This window comes from Cynara cardunculus, unplaced genomic scaffold (assembly GCF_001531365.2).
Source record: "Cynara cardunculus var. scolymus isolate 2C unplaced genomic scaffold, CcrdV1 Un_Scaffold_3716, whole genome shotgun sequence".
NCBI lineage: Eukaryota > Viridiplantae > Streptophyta > Magnoliopsida > Asterales > Asteraceae > Cynara > Cynara cardunculus.
The window spans coordinates 29495-49319 of record NW_020201590.1 but is presented as its reverse complement, the minus strand read 5'-3'; the positions used below and the strand labels follow the sequence as shown (position 1 = coordinate 49319).

Sequence of the window (19825 nt, the reverse complement as noted above, 5' to 3'; positions counted from 1 at the left end):
AGGTAAAAGGGATTATCATCAAATCAATGAGAGACAGGATCAACAATCTCCCCTATTTGATGATGACAAAGCAACAGAAAGAAAATTGACTTAAGTTTTTATAGTAAGGAAAAGTTACATATTAAGTAGATGTCCCTTTTGACTATTTTGGGATCTTTCTCAGTGACGTAATATTTACTATATAAGTTTTCTTAAGTTACAAGTTTAAGAAAAAGTACAAGGGAAATTGAAACTGAAAGCATGTTCACTGACTGAAGATTGTCAGAGACTGTAAAAGCATAATAGAATTCATAGACATATGTCCCTATTTCTCTTTTCAAGGATCTTTTTCAGTGAGTCTGATGAAATACTTATATTACTCGAAGGAGAATTACAAGTGTTTCAGTCAGTACATTCTAGACTTATTACATAAAAGGTGTACACTGAAATAAAAGACATACAATGAAAGATAAAATTTACAAGACAAAAATTTATAACTAATCTAAGTCGCTGAAGTCGATGTGACCAGATACTTCTTCTCTAAGCATTTTTTGACATAGAAGTTCTCTTCTGATCTTGCGGTCTATCATTTCACCATAAAGATCATTGCCCAACCAATATCTTATCAACATGTTCTATAGAAAATATATTAAACTCATACACTCTCTGAAAGTTGTGTTCGCCTTCATAGTCAAGGAATATAAATTCAAACTCAGGCTATAGATGCACAGTGTTGGGTATGTAAGGACCCTTCGTTGGCAAAGAGAGGTTCATAATAGAGATTTCTGTCTTCTTCGAATCCTTCAGGACTTCGTCTGGGGAGAAATTTGTTTCATGTTCATTCCTCAGAGTTAGTCCATAGTTAGGATCTGAATGTTTTCTTCTTCTACCTTTCTTCAATGACGGCTTCGTAGGTATATCAACGAATTTGGACATTTTCTTGATCAGCTCGCTAAGGATGTCTTCAATTATTGGCTTGTGCCTTGACTTTGAGTACAGAATGGCTTGGCGGATTTCCATCCATTCACTGTAGCCGTATTGTCCAAGGCAGGAAGTGTACTCTATGACAGCTTCAAGGTTGTCTCCAATCATGAGCATGGAGATGAGCATTGCACCATCTTTCATCTGTCCATTGATTGCGACACTTGAGATGCGATGGGGACTTATTCTCTTATACAAACGATCTTCGCTCCATTTTCTGTCTCGATCGTTCAGCTTCATTTTCACGTTCAACTTTTACAACAGAAAGCAAATTAGCTTGGGCCTTGACAACGTTCACCATCTTTTTAGCTGATTTCTTTGGAAGAACTTGAGCAACAAGAATCTTGGCCATCTATAGGCTATCCTTAGTCCGATGTCGTTGAAGATTGATTTCTTCCTCAGCCTTGAGTGCCTCGAGTCTTTCAGCTTCAGATAGGAAGTCAAACTCACCACAACTAGCGGTACGAAGAGGAATTTATACTCTAGTTTGGTTGAGTGACTCCTTAAGCAGAGTCATCTGCTGGTCGCTAGGAATGCTGGAGGTTGGGTTTCAGGTACCCATTCCTCTAGTCGACCAAAGGTGGTAGAAGGGAATGAAGAAGAAAGTTGACAAAAATACATGACTATTGCAAACCTGGAGGATTCAATATCTTGTGGCACGACAGGTTGGAAGAGAACTTTGAGATTTCCTTCTTCAGCAACACCTTTGTCTTTTGAGGAGGTGTTCTGGTTCTTTGTGGAAGTCTTCTTCTCTTTTTTCTTTCTCTTTCTTCCCTTGGGATGAAGAATCGCTGAGAGAGACTCCTTTCAGAGCACTGGCAGGTTTGTGTTACTGAATTGTGAAGTCTTCGTCATTGTCGTCTTCATCATCATCACCACCGAGATCCTTTCCAGCGTCAGGACGGGATGGAGAGTCATCGTCATCTCCATCGTCATCGTCTTCATTTTCATCTTCATTTTCCTCATCAGCAGCATCAGCTGCAGGAGTAATGGGAAGGTCTTTATCATGAGCTTCAACAACAGCTCTGACGGCATGATCAACAACCTCAACTTCATTAACTTCATGGGAAATGATGGTGTCATCAACAACCTCAGCTTCATTAGCTTCAGCTCTTTGAGCATCAGCTTCAACTTCAGTTGTAGGGACAGTAGCAGCAGTAAAGTCTTTCTCCCCCTCTTTGTCATCAGCATGACTAGAGAAGTGGTTATCAAGACTCGGTTCTATTATGTTCATTCATTGTTCAAGCACGCTTAGCGATCTAGCCTGAAGAAGACCGATGTCGAGAGCTTGATCCAGCGAGAGGCGATCTAGCTTGAAGAAGACCGCATAAAGTTGTTCCTTCACACCATTGTCGTCAGTTTTGAGAGCTGAAAGGTCAAAGGAAACGTCAACCCTGAGAGGCATGCCTTTATAGACTTCATTCATTTTTTTATTAAGACAGTCTCTATGGCCGGGGGTATCAGGTTCATGTCATCAGCCATGTTATACTCTTTCTCCATGGCTAGCGTTCCTTCATTGCAAGGACCTGAAAAAGAAGATGGTTGAGCATAAGATAGCTCGAGGGTTAGAAGAAATGAAAGGGTAGGTTGGAAGATTACCTGAGGGTTCATCAGCACCATCTGAAGGATTGATGTTGGTTCTCTCCAGGTTGCCTTCGAGAGGATACGCTTCCATTAACTAAGGTGTTTCGAGAGGAACAACCTCAAGTCCTATGGTGTGTGTTTCATCATCAGGGAGGACAATCACTGATGAGTCATGAACACGGGTCGAGACCAAAGAAGAAGGAGAGGAGAAGATGGATGAAAATGGTGGAAATGCATGTTCAGCAAGGGTTATGCTAATATTCACATGTTCAGTTATTTGGGTCATTGAGGCGGTTGGGATAGGAGCCACAGGTGCAACAGTAACTGCAGAAATCACTGAAAAGATTGGAAGAGATAAAGCTGAAGGTTCCCCGGGGTTAAGTCTGGTTTAAATAGCTGGAACCTTTTGAGAGTAACATCCAGAGATGTGGTTATCCCCTTTCTTGCTTTCTTTGCCCTCGATGGAGAACCAAGAGTGGTTTGGGAGGAGGTTCTTTTACAAGAGAGGGTGGTGGTGGTTGGGATAAATGTTGCGGGGTTTTCTTAAGTCTTGACCACCGGAGCAAGAAAAGAAAGACATACCAACACAGTTGGAGAAGCTGAAGAAGGATACTCAGGCACAAAGGAGGATAGTGCAACGCCTTCAGTTCTCAGCATATGATCCAAGATTCTAGATCCAAGCTTCTAGATGAGTAGGTTGCCTTTTGTGGAGTACTTGTTGCTAAATATCTTAGCAAACACCATGGATAAGAACCTGGTGTAAGGTACTACGTTCTCCCTCTGGCTTGTTCAGCTTCAACACCAGATCTTCGAATATCACGTCGGCAAAGTTGATTGGCCTTTGGCGAATGACAGAGACGCCAATGTCCACATGCAACTCTGGACGCTTGATCTTGTCCACCAGTTTTGCCTCCCATACATTGGATGAAATGGGAAAACATGAACTACCATATGACAGACATGCGATTCTTCCCAATTTTTGTTTTCTCACCCAAAAGCTTAAGAGTTTTTGGTGATTCTCTGCCAAAGACACTTCGAGATTTGCATTCTATACTTAGCCATTTTTTTATTGTTTGTCCGATTTTGAAACACTGTTTGACAAAATTTGAAATTTTTTTTTCAAAATCGATTTTTTTCCAGATTTCATATTTTTATCAGATTTTATCTGGATTTCACGAGTTTATATGATTTTTCTTCAAATTTACTGATTTTGAAAATTTTGGACCTTTTTACTTGTTTTGATCTCATTTTAACTATTTTGAGATTTTTGAACTGTTTTGTGTCGCGTAAACTGTTTTTCACTACTTTTAACCGTTTTTAACTGTCTTCAATAGTTTTTGACTGTTTTTACTGATTTTTGACAGTTTTCTCTGAATTTTTGATTTTTGAACTGTTTTGAGCTTTTATGATATTCTTGAGCTTACTGATTTTTTCTGAAAGATTTTATTGGTTTTTTATTTCTTCGACTGATTTCATTCATTGCATAAGATTCTTTAATCAATCTTAAAAAAATTTAATGGCAACTTTTTACGTGAGGGAATACAAAGAACTCAAAGAGAAATACGATAAACTAAATTTAGAGCTTAACAAGAACATATGTTGGACCATTCGGTTAACTGACTGTAATGAAAGAGAGAAGGAAGAGAAGAAAGTTCTGCAAGAAAAGTTGAATGATCTTATGAAGAATGTTTCTGATCCACAAGAGACTGTAAGACTGAACAAAGAGATTGAAGAACTTACTGTCAAATTAAATTCCACAAAATAAGATTCAGTTGAAGAATTAAAAGTTTGGATTAAATCAAACAAAGATTTGTTTAGGAAACTTCAAGATGTTCAAAATGAACTGAGTGCTAAAAAGAACTCTCAAAGAAACATTCATAAAAAAGTCAAGAAACTAACTGAGAAACTTTGTCAGTCTAAGAGTGAATTGATTGAAGTAAGAAAATTACTGGACCTAGAGAAGGAAAAAGTTTTGGAAGCTGAAAAGTTTTCGAATACTGAAAGGAAAGAAATTGAGAAAGAGAAGAAAAGGATTCTTGAAGTAGAGAAACGGTTTGGTACTAAAAAAATATCTTTTAAAAATAAAATCAACTCGTTGGAATTAAACGCTAAAATGCTATTGAATCAGATCTCGGATTTTGAGCAGCTTATCATCTTGGAACGAGCAGAAGAATGTATGAGCAAGAATCTTGAACTATCTGACAGCATTGCTCAAAAGCAGAAAGCTTTGGACGAAGAGAAGAAGTTGTTTGCTCTTGAAAAGAGAAATACTGCCAAGAAATATGCATCAATTGCCAAAGAGCTTGCAGAAAAGAAAAAATGGCTTGACATTGCTTCTAAGAATGAAAAGAGCAGCTCAGATGAAGAGAGATGAGAGTTTGATAAAGAAAAGAAGATGTTTGAGAAGCTGAAGAAGGAGTTAGAAGGTAAACTCCTGGATACTTCTAAGAAATTATTTGATCCTAAGACAGAACTTGAAACTGAATTGAAAATGAGCTCTGAACTCAAACAGAAGTATGATTTAGTTGCTGATGAAAGAGACATGATTTTAAAGAAAGTTAAGGACTTTTCATGTGCTCAAGGCTAAATTGGTTCTCGTTCACAGTGTAAAACCAGCTTTTATGACAGTTCTAAATCTAACAATTATTCAAGAAGTCCTAAATCAAGTGTTTCTAAGAACTATTCTCGTTTTTCAAATAAGTACTATCAAGGGTATGTCATTAGATCACCCAATTTTCATTCTAAAGAAAAAAAAATGTTTGGGTTAATAAAGATGAATTTGTTTCGTCTTGTAACTCTGTAGTTACTAACCATGTTCTTCCTTGCACTGTGAGAACTATTAATGATCTGATAAATCTTAGCAAGAGAAGGATAATGTGCTCTACATGCAAAGCCACAGATTTTGTGAACAGTAAAAAGTACAACAAGTGGAATGGAGATAACAGATATCAGAAGAGCTGGAAGAATCATAATAAGTATGATAATAATAACTGGTATGGATCCTATTGCATATATGATCAACCTGTTAAAAATGCGAAAAAGAAAACATCTTATAAGAATAGATGGTTTGGCAGTTACAACATCCCACAACCTGATACTAACAAAGAAGGACCCAAGTTCGTCTGGGTACCAAAATCTGTTTGATTTGATTTTTCAAGTGTGTCATTTTTGTGCTGATCAGAAAATTTTGCTTTTGATGCACAAATTTAGGGGGAGTTTGTATACTATCCAAATGAGGTTTCTGAATAAATTAGTTTAGGACCTGTGCTTTAACGATTATGGTTTCTGAATACACAGTTCAGGACCCGTGCCAAAATGGTTTAATTTTTGTTTATTTTGAGCTGAAATGAATCATTACTCAAATCTATTTTGTAGGGGTAGTCTCTAGAAATTTTTAATAAAAGTTTTTGGAAAATGGAACTGTTTTATGCAACGAGTATACTTTCTGAGCACGTATTTCCTGAGATTTTACTTTTGTAATTTCTCATCGAACATAATTCCAATACTTATTTCAGCTATTTTTCAAACTGTTATTATCACATCTCTTAAAATGAAAATCATTTTCGGTGATAATATGCTCGTTTGTAATCAAAGTTGTTTTTCCTGATATTTTTTTTACTTTGATTGATACACATTTGTTATTCTTTGAATATCAGAATCTGTAAACTTCTTCTTATAGATCTTCATTCATTTCTCTTGAATAATCTGATTTTGTGTATCACTTCTTGATTGATTGTACATCAACTCTATATTTTTCTTGGTCAATTTTATCTGATCATTGTGTTTTACAGAGATAATATTTTGATCATTAGCTTGTGATCATTTGAGCATACAATGTAATTTTAAGAGGGACTGAGTGCTTCACAGGAATACCTCTATGGAAATGTCAGAACCGACAACCCTACACAAGAGGACAACCATATCTGAGTTAATATTAAATACAAAAGGGTTTCTGTGCAGAGTTTAAAATGAAAATGAGAGGGGTATTTGTTGTGAGACAACAGAATTGACGAGAGTTGTGTCAAGATTAAAAGATTACAAGAATCTTGTTCTAAACTTCAAAATACTGGGCATACCACGTAATCTATTAGTTCTCAATTCTTTCGAGACTAATATTGAAAAAGGCAAAGACCAAGCCAATTTTTGTCACAACCCCACCAGGTACTCATTTATCTCTTAACAGATAAGTGTTTCAATAATACTTGGGGTACATAACTCATAATCTATCAATTTCTCATTCGGAAAAAGTTGATATTGAAACAGAAGGATATATGTCCACCCTTCAAGTCTTTTTGATCACGAATTGAGTCAGATAAATTTGTGTAGTCCATGTGATTTATCTTTTTGATCCTAAACAGAAGCATATGTTGCTTTCTCGTTCTACACACATATTTTGCAAAGTATATGTTATTTTGCCGAAACATTCATAGATATACTTTTATAAGATATCGAAGATTGAATGGAAGACCTAGTGAGATGAACCTCAAAAAGTCTCATATATGAAGTACATCCGTTGTACTGAGTATATTTGTTATATTCACAGGCCAATCTTTTTATAAGATTGAAGACAATTTCATAAGTTGAAATTGGTTGTTATTTTCCCATCCTTTTAATCTGAAAAGATTATACAATTGGATTTGAAAAGATCTGCTTAAAATTTTATGAATTGACGGCTTTTGCTGAAGATTTCATTCATTATGATGTATGATGCTAATGATTCTCATTTCATCATAAGGGGGAGTATGAAATAATGAATGAAATGATCAATTCTGGATGATATAAGGAGAGTATGATATAAAAATCTTGAGGGAGTAACTTCAAAGGGAAATATTGGGAACCGATAAAAGGCTCAAAGGAGTGTGACTGAAGATTATTCATGTGTTTACATTGTTTGAGAGCGGAACAGAATGTGAAGATTTCATCTTTACAAAAGTTTACTGATAGAGATTTCTCAACGAAGAGAATGTTTTTTTTTATCTAAAGAAATTCGTTTATGGGGAGAATATTTGTAATTTGTTATCTGAAGACAAAACTTTGAAGATCATATCTTGAAGATCATTTCTGAAGATTGTTGCTGATATTGTTCTTCATTGTCAAAAGAGAAGATCGTTTTTGTTCCACATTCGAAGGGGTGAATGTTGGAATATTTTCTCAACAAAAGATCGTCTGAAGATTATAAAGTTGAGATTGTTAGAAGATTGTTTTTGATGATTTCAAGAAGTCATAAAGAGCTTAAAGCATCAAAGTTCAAACGAGACTCAAAGTGCGCAAATTCTTTCAAGCTTGAATACAAAGGGGGAGAATGTTGGGATTGAATTTTAGTGTTAAATTGTATTTGTCTTGGAAGTCTATAATTGTATTGTTAGCGTGTTTGACTTTACTTGTCATGTTGACTCTCACTAGAAGGGTTTATTGTTTGACCCTATATAAGCTTTGTACTTTAGTGTAATTGGTAGGAGAGCTTCATTGTAAATCATACGTACATTTGAGAGATATAATAGACTTTGAGTTGTTGACTTTTCCTCTCAACTCCTCTCAAAGTGTTCTTGGTGTTTATATGAATCTGCCATTGAATTCATGAAGATATCTGAAGATTGATCATATTGTGGACGCACAAAGACAGTATCCGGATTAGAACAAATCCGGTTACTACAACAATCGGATTCTTCAACCAAAAACACAAATTTTATTGAATATTCAACCAAAATGGATCAAAAACTCAAACTTTTATGTATTTTGCAAGAACAAAAAGTTTTTGTAAACTCCAAAAATCCTTCAAATCTTCAAAAACAATGATTATATCATAAAATTATATGAACAACAATGATTCAGGATATCGAATCGCACACATTGATAAAGTTTTTAACAATTCAACACCAAAATATAAGAGATTTGAGATGAAAATGATGAAGATATCGATGAATGCTCAAGAACAGTCTTTGTATATCCAAGAACAGTCCAATCAATATGCTAAAAAATCCAGCAATTGTGCAGAAATTCTCGAAATTTGTGCAATTTCTTCAATCAAATCGCTGCAGAGAGCTCTGATACCAATTGATTGTCCCAGATTATTCAATTAATCTTCATGATGCTTCAAGAACATAACTATGGCAAATCATGAATATGAATCTTGAGAGAGAAAGTCAACAAGTCAATTATTGTATATTATCTTCAAAGCTCTCTAATTACACTCACTAATCTCAATTAAGCATCCTCTAATTCACTAACTAAACAAATACAAAGACTTATCCTATTTATATGACAAAAGAAATAGAAAATTTGTAGGAGAAATACAAGATTTAATACAACACTTAAGCTCAAAAACTCAAACCTAACAAAGAGACAAATATTACATAGAACACGTCGTGTCTGAATACTTGCACTTGGATCACCAATAACTTGATGATTAGGATGGTCTTTTGTCCATCGCTGAGCTGGTAGAGGATTATCATCTGAGCATTGATGTTCAGGAACAAAAGATGAGACTTCAGCTATAGATTCTTCAGCAATGGTTAGAATTTCTAAAGGAGCCTCAGTGAGAGATTCATTTACTGATAGAGGTTTAGATGCTGAAGGCATTTCATTTTCCAGAGACTAAAGTTCTCTCTTATAAATCAGGGAGGTTTGGCAAGAGAGCCATTATTGTGATAGTTTGTTTTTGTGTTTTGCAAAGCCATTTGTAAAGCAGTAAATTATCTAGAGAAAGAAGAGATAGTAAAATGCAGATGAACAACGAAGCAAGACAAGAAAAAAATACTGCTATGATACCACCTGTTAGTCCTAGTCGGGTTCACAAGAGTTTAGAGAAACAATTTTTAGAAGGGGGGATGAATACAAACACAGAAAACTTTCATATTTAAAAATATATATTGATATAGAAAGATCAATACGAATTTTTACAGATTGTTTGTGGAAATAGAAAAGGTAAAGTTAACCTATCTAAAAACAATCTAAGATTACACACAGATATACTTAGCAAATATATGAAATTTTCCGAAAAGGTAAAGACAGAAATATGTGCTTCTTGCGTAAGAACTTTTAAATTTTGAGAAAAATTCTAACTTGCTTGAATATAAGCGTATGTGTTCTTTTGTGTGCTAGATAGATGTAGTGCATGAAGAGAGCACTCAGCTATTTATGCCCGTTACATTAAATGCAAATCAAAAGGGTTAGAATATTTAAGGGGAAAGCTTGTCCTTTGCAACAGTGAATAGTACTATTGTCTATTCACGAGAAAACATCCATTCATGGAGTTGGTGGGCATTAGAGTCGACTAGTCGGCTTTGTGCAGTACTATACTCTTGATAGGGTATGGATTTGTCCTTTGTGTGTGGAGGGACAAGACAAAAACAATCGTGCATGGCAAATTTCATTCGATTGCTGAATGCGGGAATAACATTGGAGGTCTCTTCAGTATTCACTGAGGCTTGTGCAGTCTTCACACATATGTTGACTAGGTTGTGATCACTGAATACCGCTTCAGAACACGAACGCGCCAGTCACTAATCTTCAGTTTTAGTCTTCGACATTTACTGAAGGTTCTTGGCTATGAGTTTTGTCTTCTTGAAGTATCGTTGTCGCTGACAGACTCAGTGATGATCGCTGGAACTGAAAAGATAGAAATAATAATACTTCTAAAGGTAAAAGAGATTATCATCAAATCAATGAGAGAGAGAATCAACACTACCAATAACGGAGAATTATCCATTAGAAAGGTTGGCAAAGATTTACATTGAAGAGATTGTAACTCGGCACGGTGTTCCACTATCTATCATCTCAGGCCGAGATTGTCGATTTAGTTCCAAATTCTGTCAGATTTTTCTGAAATACTTGGGTTCTCAAATATGGCTGAATACGGCGTATCATCCACACACTAATGGGTAGAGTGAAAGAACGATCCATGCTCTTGAAGACATGCTAAGAGCCTGCGTTATTGACTTCGGGGGATCATTGGAGGACTATCTGCCATTAATTAATTAAATTTGCGTATAGCAACAATTATCACTCCAACATCCAAGTGGCACTGTATGAAGTTTTGTATGGCCGAAAATATAGAACACCGTTATGTTGGAATGAAGTGGGTGAGAGCCAGTTAATAGGTCCAGAGATTGTTCAAGTAACTTCATAGAATATTGAACAGATCTGGGAAAGAATTAAAACAGCACAGGACCGCCAGAAAAGTTATGCTGACGAACGTCCTAAGCCGATTGAGTTTCTAGTGGGGGATTATGTGATGCTGAAAGTCTCTTAGTGGAAAGGTGTTGTTAGATTCGGTAAGAGAGCTAAGCTCCATCTGCGGTATATCGGGTCATTTAGAATTTGCAAACGGATCGAATTGGTTGCTTATCAGTTGGATCTACCAGAGGATCTTAGTTTGATTCATAACACTTTCCATGTGTTTAATCTACGGAAGTGTTTAGTGGATCCAAGTCTAGCACTACCGTTACCAAAAGTGAAATTAGACAACAAGCTGAACTTTGTGAAAACACCATAAGCTATCACTGATCAGAAAACCAAGGTATCACAGAACAAATAAATTAATATGATAAAAGTACAGTGGCATTTTCAAAAATGTTCAGAGGCAACTTGGGAGTTATAATCAAAGATGAGAACCGAATATTCATGGTTGTTTGATTGAATGAATTCTAGGACAAAATTCTTTTGATAGGTGGATAGTGTGATAACCAAGATCCGGTTATACTTGGAGATAACTATTTGATTACGTGGTCACGTGAATATGTGATTAATTGCTATAATTGACCATGTGGATATATGTATTCATGAAAATGTTAGTGAGGATATGCATATGTTATTGAAGCATATATATATATATATATATATATATATATCTGTGTGTGTGTGTGGATATGTGTGTATGTATAGGAATTGTGAAGAATTTTGAAGAAGAAGATTTTCTGCCATTTTTGGATGGTTTGAAAGAGAGTTAAAAATATGTGTGGGTTCTTGCCAAATTTGGAATCTGAGATTTGGGAATCAAGTGAAGCAGTTCCAAATTTCTATGCATCTTTGAATTCTACAGGTGAGTGCTTCTGTAAAACAATCCTTTGAATTGGTTTACAAATTCTGGTTTCATAAGCTTTGAATTGGTGGTGTATGTATTTTGTATGTTGTTATGTTCTTGTGAAAAGCATGGTCCAATAAGTACTTGTAATCGGACAGAGTGTTGTCCGATGAGGGTTCCTTACCGGCTATGCCTTGACAATAGAATTGTATTTTCATGCATCATCCGATGAGGTCTTTACCGGATGAAGTGTTGTCCGGTGAAGTCTCATATCGGACAAGAGTTATCCGATTTATGTATTTTCTCGTCCAAGGGTTGAGCGATTTAGTATTTAAGACTAAGAGTTGATTGTTTGAAGTTCATTGATCAATGCCTTGTCCGGTGAGGATACTCATCGGACAAAGCATTGTCCAGTTTCAATTATTATATTGCAAGTGTTGACCAATGAGGTAGTTACAGAATAGAGTATTGACCGGTGAGATAAGTTACCAGACAGAGTGTTGACCGGTGAGATGAGTTACCAAACAGAGTGTTGACCGGTGAGGTTGTTACCGGATATAATGTGACCGGTGAGTATGTTTATCTTTCCAATTGTCATCCAGATTGTAGTGCTGACCGATAAGGAAGGGTTATTGCCCATAGTATTGGCTGCTGAGGGGCAGTTTTTGCCCAGACTTGTTTAATGAAAACAGTTGTTTTCCAAAATGTTGTTTAACAGTTTCAAGATTGTTTTGTGATGAAAAAGGGGATTCTGTATTTTTTAAATGTTGATTAAATCTGAGGAAAGATATTTTTATTTCTTTCAAAATTGTTGTGATGAGAAATATGTTTTTAAGAAATATTGAGATGAGATTTGAAAAGTGAATTTAAGAACTATGAGAGTTCTTGAGATAAGGTTCTGATATGAAACTGTTTTGAGGCCATTATTGGCTAAAACTACAGTCTGTAGATTTGAGGTGGAAACAAGGGTGGCATATCAAGGAGAGGTGTACCATGGGATAATGATGGCATATCAAGGAGATGTGTACATTTCGATAAGGGTGGCATTTGTGTGTGTGGTTACTATTATAGCTCTTGTTGTCACATTCGTATGATGCGATAATTCTGAGTCAACATTTCTTTGTGACATAAAGACTTGAGAATATTGCTCTTATTGAAATGATAACAAATATGTTATTGAGAAGTGGAAAATGGCTTTTAGCCTGAGGCATTAAATGACCGTGTTTTCAAATGATTTTGAGATATCATATATTGAGTATTCCAAAGAGTAGTGATTTTAAAAAAAACCCGGAGGGTTGCTGGTTATTATATAATCAATTTTCACTTAATTTTATATATTATTGTAGTTTAAAAAGATTCTAATAATAACCAAGAACTCCAGTGATTGTTATTTCATGGTATTCTTTTATATGATCATGGAGGTTGAGACCGTAAGCTTAATCTGGTGAGACTTGAGAGTTGTACTCCAGAAGACTATGAGAACCTGAGTGGTTATTCTTCTTATGTGGTAATACATTTTATAACTTGCAGTTTTCTTTTACTAAAGTTATATTTGATTTAAAGTGGTTGGGTATTCAAATGTGAGTTTTAAACAAGTTTTGGTGATCTTCACCTATAATTGCAAAGAAAAGGGTTATCTTACTAGACCTCAAGGTCTAGCCCTCATTTTGTGTTTTAAAATATGCATTGCAGGTCCAGCTACGTACAGGGATAAGGGAAAGGGGAAAATGTGAATATTTTTTTTATTTGCTTATCTGCTGCTTTGAAGATCAACTTGTTATGTGATGGATTTTTGAGAATACATGTTTTTGTACATGTGATTATACAAGAATATTATTTAGAATTTTTAAGTTATAAATTATGTAATATAAGTTTCTTGTACTAGTGGGAGCAGTGTGGTGTAATTTGTATTTCTATTATATGAAGTATTTGTTTGTATGCAAATGTGAAAAGTGGGGTGTCACACTGAAGAAGAGGCTTCAGTGGTCTTCTTCACCATGGTCGTTTTCACAACTTTAGTGGCTGATTTCACCTTGGTTGATTTTTCAGCCTTAGCTATTTTCTTTATCTTAGCTGGCGGACCAAATTTGGTAGTTGAAGGACACTTACAGGCGATATGAGAAGTTTCACCACAGTGACGACACTTCCTGAAGCTGAGATGAGCTTTAGGGCTAGAAGAGTCAGAGAGAAGAGAAGAGGGACAAGCTCCAAGAATACCTTCTTCATTTGTTCGAGGAGGAACAGTCAGGGCTTAGATATCTTGGGTGAAAGATTCACTTTTATCTTTGGCTTAGATCTTTGAGAAGGTTCAGAGACCTTGGTCCCTGAAGAAGAAGGTTTACAAGCTAAAAGAATAGAACATGTTCTATTAGACTTGTAGTCCTTCTTGGAAAAAGGAGGAATGCTGACAATGGATTTACCTTTGTCTTTACATCTTGAACTTACAGAAGTTCCTTCAAGATGAGTTTCAGTAGAAGAGGAATGAGAGGAAAAGGTGTCAGAAATAGAAGAGACAAAAGTACCAAACTTAAGCATGGACTTGTCAATGACCCACTCTTCCTCGTCCTAGGAAAATCCTAGACCACTCTTTATCTTGGCAGGGATCTAAGCGTTGATAATCTTAGTGGCCTTGATAAATGCTTTGCACCATCCTTAAATGGTAGCCCTCTTAGCCTTGAGTTCAACAATTGCTTGCTCACACTCAACGATATCCTGCTCGTGTTCGATGCTGATGGTCTGGTTTACAATGACTTGATACTTAATATTTTCTTCAATCTTGGTCAGCTTTTTGATCTTTCAATGGCAATTCTCTAACTGTTCTTGAAGATCAAGATTAAGCATTTTAGCTTTGGATTTGCCATTCAGGGCATTGTGAAGGTCAACCATCAGCGTATATAGTGCAAATAGGCTATCAGAGGAAGAAGAAGAAGAAGGTTCATTCAGGTTACACACATGAGAAGAGGTTGATGGCGAGGGATCACTCGAGGAGGATGTCTTAGATATAAGTCGTGTTTTCTTCGTTAGAAAATGATTCATCAGATGAATCAGCCCAGTCATGCTCTTCAGCAACAACACCTTCACCTTTACGCTTAATATTCTTCATCTTCTTGTACTTCTCCTTCAGTTTCAGGTACTCGTCCTTTTGAGGTCTAAAGGAGGATGGGTGGTTAGAAGACGGTGTCGCGTCTTTCTTCGATCTGCATTCACACGCAAAGTGACCTTTGCGTTGATAGTTGTTGTGACATTCTGTCATTTTGGAATCTCAGGTTAGCATTTTATTATAGATCCTATATTTAGAAATAATATTTCTTTAGGATCTAGTTTTAGTGATTAGAATTTATCTATATTAGCTCCCAAGTCTTATTTGAAATATCACGCCTTGGTGGGAGATCAGATAAAGCTAACTTGTGTAATGCCAAATATTATTGAAATGCTCTAAATAAAATAAAGTTGATATTATAAACTTTTAAATTAAAATGCAAAAATCTCATTTATTTGTCCAAATGATTTTTAGTAAAAGGTGGGCTTATTATTATTTAAAGAAAATAATTTTTTTTTTTTTAATTTGGGGTTGGGCCTCTAGAGGCCATCCCATTTCCTCTTTAAAAAACCTCATATAAATACCCTTCATCTTTTGAAAACTCTCATTTTCAAAGTATTATCAGTATAAACTCTTCATCTCTCTAACCTCTCTTTAAAAGAAATCACCCTCAAGCCGATTCCCGCAAGCAAGCTTCTAAAAAAATTCTGTCAATCTTGAAGAATACTCAAGATTTCAAGAAAAGGTATGATCCTAGTTATCTCACCTTTTTATAAAATAGCTGAAGTTTTTGTCTTCCTAAACCCGCATCTTGATCTTGAGGTTAAAAATCCTGGAGAATTAAAAGAGGGGAGATTATTCATCAAAGACATGAAAATGTCTTCAAAAAGGATAATAATCTATGATCCATGTTTTTGATCTCCAAAGTAGGAGGAAAACTATTGCATGCGAAGTTTGAGCATGTAAGGTTATGTTTTGAAGTATGATAGAATCTTTCATGCATCTTTAATCTGTTCTATCTTCCTCAAAACTCAATGGAATCGGGAATTATTCTTTCTGGAGATTAAACTTAATTTGATAGCCTGAAAATGGTGTTAAAATCCTTGAAAAATGATGAGTTTAGACTCCAAATGACTGTCACTCGCAGAGTGTGCAATCTGAATTGGGGGCTGTGTCACTAAAAAAGGATAGTGTAATGAGGATTACCCTAAATTTATCTTTAGTTCTTGAAATTTGGAAAAAGTCTGTTTAACTTCCTTTTATAGTAGATATAAAATTTGGTCATAGAAAGAGGTATAGAAGGTTCTTTTTTGGCTATTATTTGTGGAAACAAAAATGTCAGATTTAGAATTTATATTCTGTCCAAATGACAACTTTTTGTATGAAGGGTCTAATTTCAAAATATACATTTTTAGAAAAATTAATAAAAATGTCAACTTTAATTCATAAAATTCATTGGCATTGCATAGGATATAACTTGACTATATCTCTGTCGAGAACCTTTAGGTAATCTAATTTCTGGTCGATGGATAGTTTAGGAAGGTTAGGGCAGGACGTTCAGCGCTTGAGACGTCATCAAACCCTCGGATATTCATTGATTTGCAAGTGAATTCTTACGGCCCCACCTTTAATGCTTTGTTTATTGTTTTGGGGGAAAAGCATGAGATTAAGCAAACTATGCATGTTATTTGTTTGAAATCTTTGGACTTAGGAACTGCTTAGTCAATCTTTGTTTGAAACCTTTGGACTAAGGAACTGCTTAGTCAAATTTATTGTGTCATCAAATATTGACTGTTATTGCACTTGAAATAAATGCTAAATTGATGTGCTTGGGAGTATATTTTCCAAATAAAGTTCCCGTCCGTAAACGCTACTTGTTAACTCGAGTACATCCCCGGGCCGTGGTATTGTGGATAGCCGCTATTGTGTTGACAGTCCCACCCAGAAAGGGGTGCACTCTATCTATGTTTTCTTGTCTAATCATGTGGAATTTGGACCACCGTTGAATTAGTACATCTACGAACTGTGGGACCTAAGTAAGTGTACGGGCTACTTATGGTCGTTTGTAAATTAATGGGGCAAGTTGGTCAGGTAAGGATCAGTAGCGTCTCAAGTTTTTACATCGTGAAAGATTTACATTTATTAAGTGCAAAAGATTCGCATAGGTTTGCAAATATTTGGTTTGTGCATTAAATTGTTTTATGCATGTAAAAACCCGTGAGCTCACCAACTCTTTGTAGTTGACTCGTTTTATGTTCCATGCTTTTCAGGTAATAAGTAAGAAAGTGAAGTATTTTGGGGAGCATACATGTGGAAAACTGATTAAGTTCACAATGGAAGCTTTTGTAAAAGAAGTATTTGTCATAAATTTGGTTATGATGTTGAACTCATTTTTTTTTTGAAAAATTAAAAAGTGTTATTTATTAATTGTTGCTGTGATTCGCTTGCCTGTTACATCTCGTGTTTCCGCTTTAGCGGGGTGTGACAGATTTGGTATCAGAGCTTCAGTTATAGAGAACACTGGTTTTCTTTACAAACCATCGACTAGAACCAAAAAATTTCAAAATGCTTTTCATGTAACTTAGAATCATATGATTTTAAGGCGGGTCACGTTATTATCTGTTGATTAAACAAAGCCTGATCACCTGTGTTTAACTTACATATAATAAGAAGAACTTAATCGRTTGTACTAGAGATATGCTCCCGTAAAGAAATTGTTATAAAAAGCATGATTTTATGTGTTATACTCACTATGAATATCCATTGCCCTAGAATGACCAGAGATGATGGGTAGAAACCCTTATTTTGTTAAGTGTCCATGTTGGGCCAGAAGCTCTGGTTAGAAGGACCAGAGGCGATGAGATAGAAATTCTATAAAATTTCTAAGTGTTTAAGTGGCATCAGAAGCTTTGGTTAGAAGGACCAGAGGCGATGGAATAGGAATTCCATATATATGTTTGAGTTCCTGGATGTACCAGAAGCTCTGGTTAGAAGGACCAGAAGCGATAGAATAGGAATTCCTTAAATTTGTTCGAGTTTATAAAGGTACCAGAAGCATTGTTGAGAAGGAAACCAGAGATCGATGGATAGGTTACTTAGTGCTTTTCTAAGTATGGAAGTTGAACCAGAGGCTCTGGTCTTGAAACCAGAAGCTCTGGTAAGTACATTATGAGAAACTAGAGGATTGATGGATGAAAATCCATTATTATTCTAAGTGTGGATGTTGAACCATCGGTTGATAAAATAGAATTCCATTGGTTTGCAAGAGGACCGATGGATGAGAAATCCTTTCCTAAGGATTTTAGTTGAACCAGAAGCTCTGGTCATGTAGACCAGAGGCTCTGGTCATGAAACCAGAGGCTCTGGTAGTACAAGCAGAGGTTTTATATTTTGAGAGTAGTTTGATTTCCACCCTTAGCCTTATTTAGAAGCTTTGGTTATATTTCTAAGTATTTATAAGATGGTGTAATTAGTAATTAAGATTATTAATGTCGTAGATCACTATGGCGTCATCTGACTCTAGTGAGTACTCAGTCGATGAATCCGGTTACGTAGTTGGCTACTCTAGAAGAAACTCAGCCCATAATGAAGAGATAGACCCATACGAGCAGGAAACTGCGACCAGTGGAGCATCTGCCTCTCCACAAGCATCTTTCCTACCCCCATTGGAGCCAGCACCCGATGTACCACCACGAACCTATCATGGCTCAAGGATTAGAGTCACACCAAGGAAGAGCATTCCACTGCCGCAACGTGTGGCATTTGAAGACACTGTTAGAGTCATAGGAGAGACATCCCGACCACAATTGGGGAGCAGGATAACACAAGTGGTGACTGGGGTACCTGCATCCTGCACCCAGGGCATGAATCCGGCTGAAAGAGAATGGGTAAGGAGAATTGCATCCGATACGCAAATGCCCCAGACTCGGCTGGGATACCACCACCACATCCTGAACAACCTGTCCGATGTTATGGAAGCACACCATCAGCGTATGTTAAGGAACACGGACGCCGTCGCTGCAACAAGGCGGGAAATAAGAAGGATGTGCAGGTGGATGTTAGTTAGTGGAATGGTGATGTTAATTTTGGGAATAATGATAGGATGGATGTTGTTCTAGAAGAAGGATTAGTGGTAGGATGCCCACTCTTTTGCGTAGAAACTCATTATCCTGTTTTGTGTGAATATGAACATCATTGAATGCATAATGTCTCTTTGGGAAACGCTTATTTATGTCAAGTCATGGTGTGCATAAGATTAAATTATTCAGATTATGTAGATGCTTGAATAATATTCATGCGATGAACACTCTTGGCATCATTTAAACGTTTGAAAGCTATCACCCTTGTTATGCCATAAAAATGACGAATTCCCTTATGATTTAGGCTTAAAAGATGCCGCCAAGGAGAGAAAATTCTGAGGTTGCACGACTAGTGTCAGAACAACTTCTGGCCGCACTCCCCAACATAGTCAGTCAAGTGGCTGCTGGCATGAATGCTAACCAACCAAATAATCCAGAGCCGAGGGCGGCTAGAGAATACCCTTATAAATCCTTTAGATCTTGCAACCCGAAAGAATTCAATGGAACCGAAGGAGCAGTAGGACTATTGTCATGGCTCGAAAGCATGGAGTCTGTTCTTCACATTAGTAAGTGTACAAAAGAAAATAAAGTAGAGTATGCAGCGTGTCTGTTGCAAGGAAGGGCACTTACCTGGTGGAATACATTAGTGCAAACCAGAGGCCGAGAAACGGCTAACCAGCTTTCTTGGGAAGAATTTAAGAAATTGCTAAAGGATGAATACTGCCCAAGAAGTGAACTCCAGAAGTTAGAAATGGAGTTATGGAATCATGAAATGAAAGGAGAAAATATAGCTGCTTATACAGCTCGATTCCATGAGTTGGCAAATTTAGTACCTTATTTAGTGACACTGGAGGAAGTCCGCATCGAGAGGTATATTTGGGGATTGTCCCCAGAGATTAGAGGAAACATTACCTCGGAAAATCAAAAGACTCTTCAGGAGGCAATAGACATTGCCACCAAACTCACGAATAATGCGAATCGGTCAGGAGAATTTGCCAAGGGGAAAAGAAAGATGGAGGAACAGGGTAATCGAAGGTCTGGGGGAAAGTATGACAAGAATCAGAGGGTAATAGGAAATTTTGGGGCACAAACTCAGGCTGTAACTCAAGGAGGCGCGACTAAGTGTAATAGATGCAAATA

The 19825-nt window shown here is 36.4% G+C and overlaps 1 protein-coding gene across 1 annotated transcript; it reads right to left on the bottom strand.

Annotated features, from left to right (window-relative positions):
- Positions 1–1789: 1789 nt before the first annotated feature.
- Positions 1790–2194, bottom strand: LOC112503750 (prostatic spermine-binding protein-like). Its single transcript, XM_025107744.1, has one exon. The coding sequence runs from the start codon at positions 2192–2194 to the stop codon at positions 1790–1792; it is 405 nt and encodes a 134-aa protein (XP_024963512.1).
- Positions 2195–19825: the final 17631 nt, after the last annotated feature.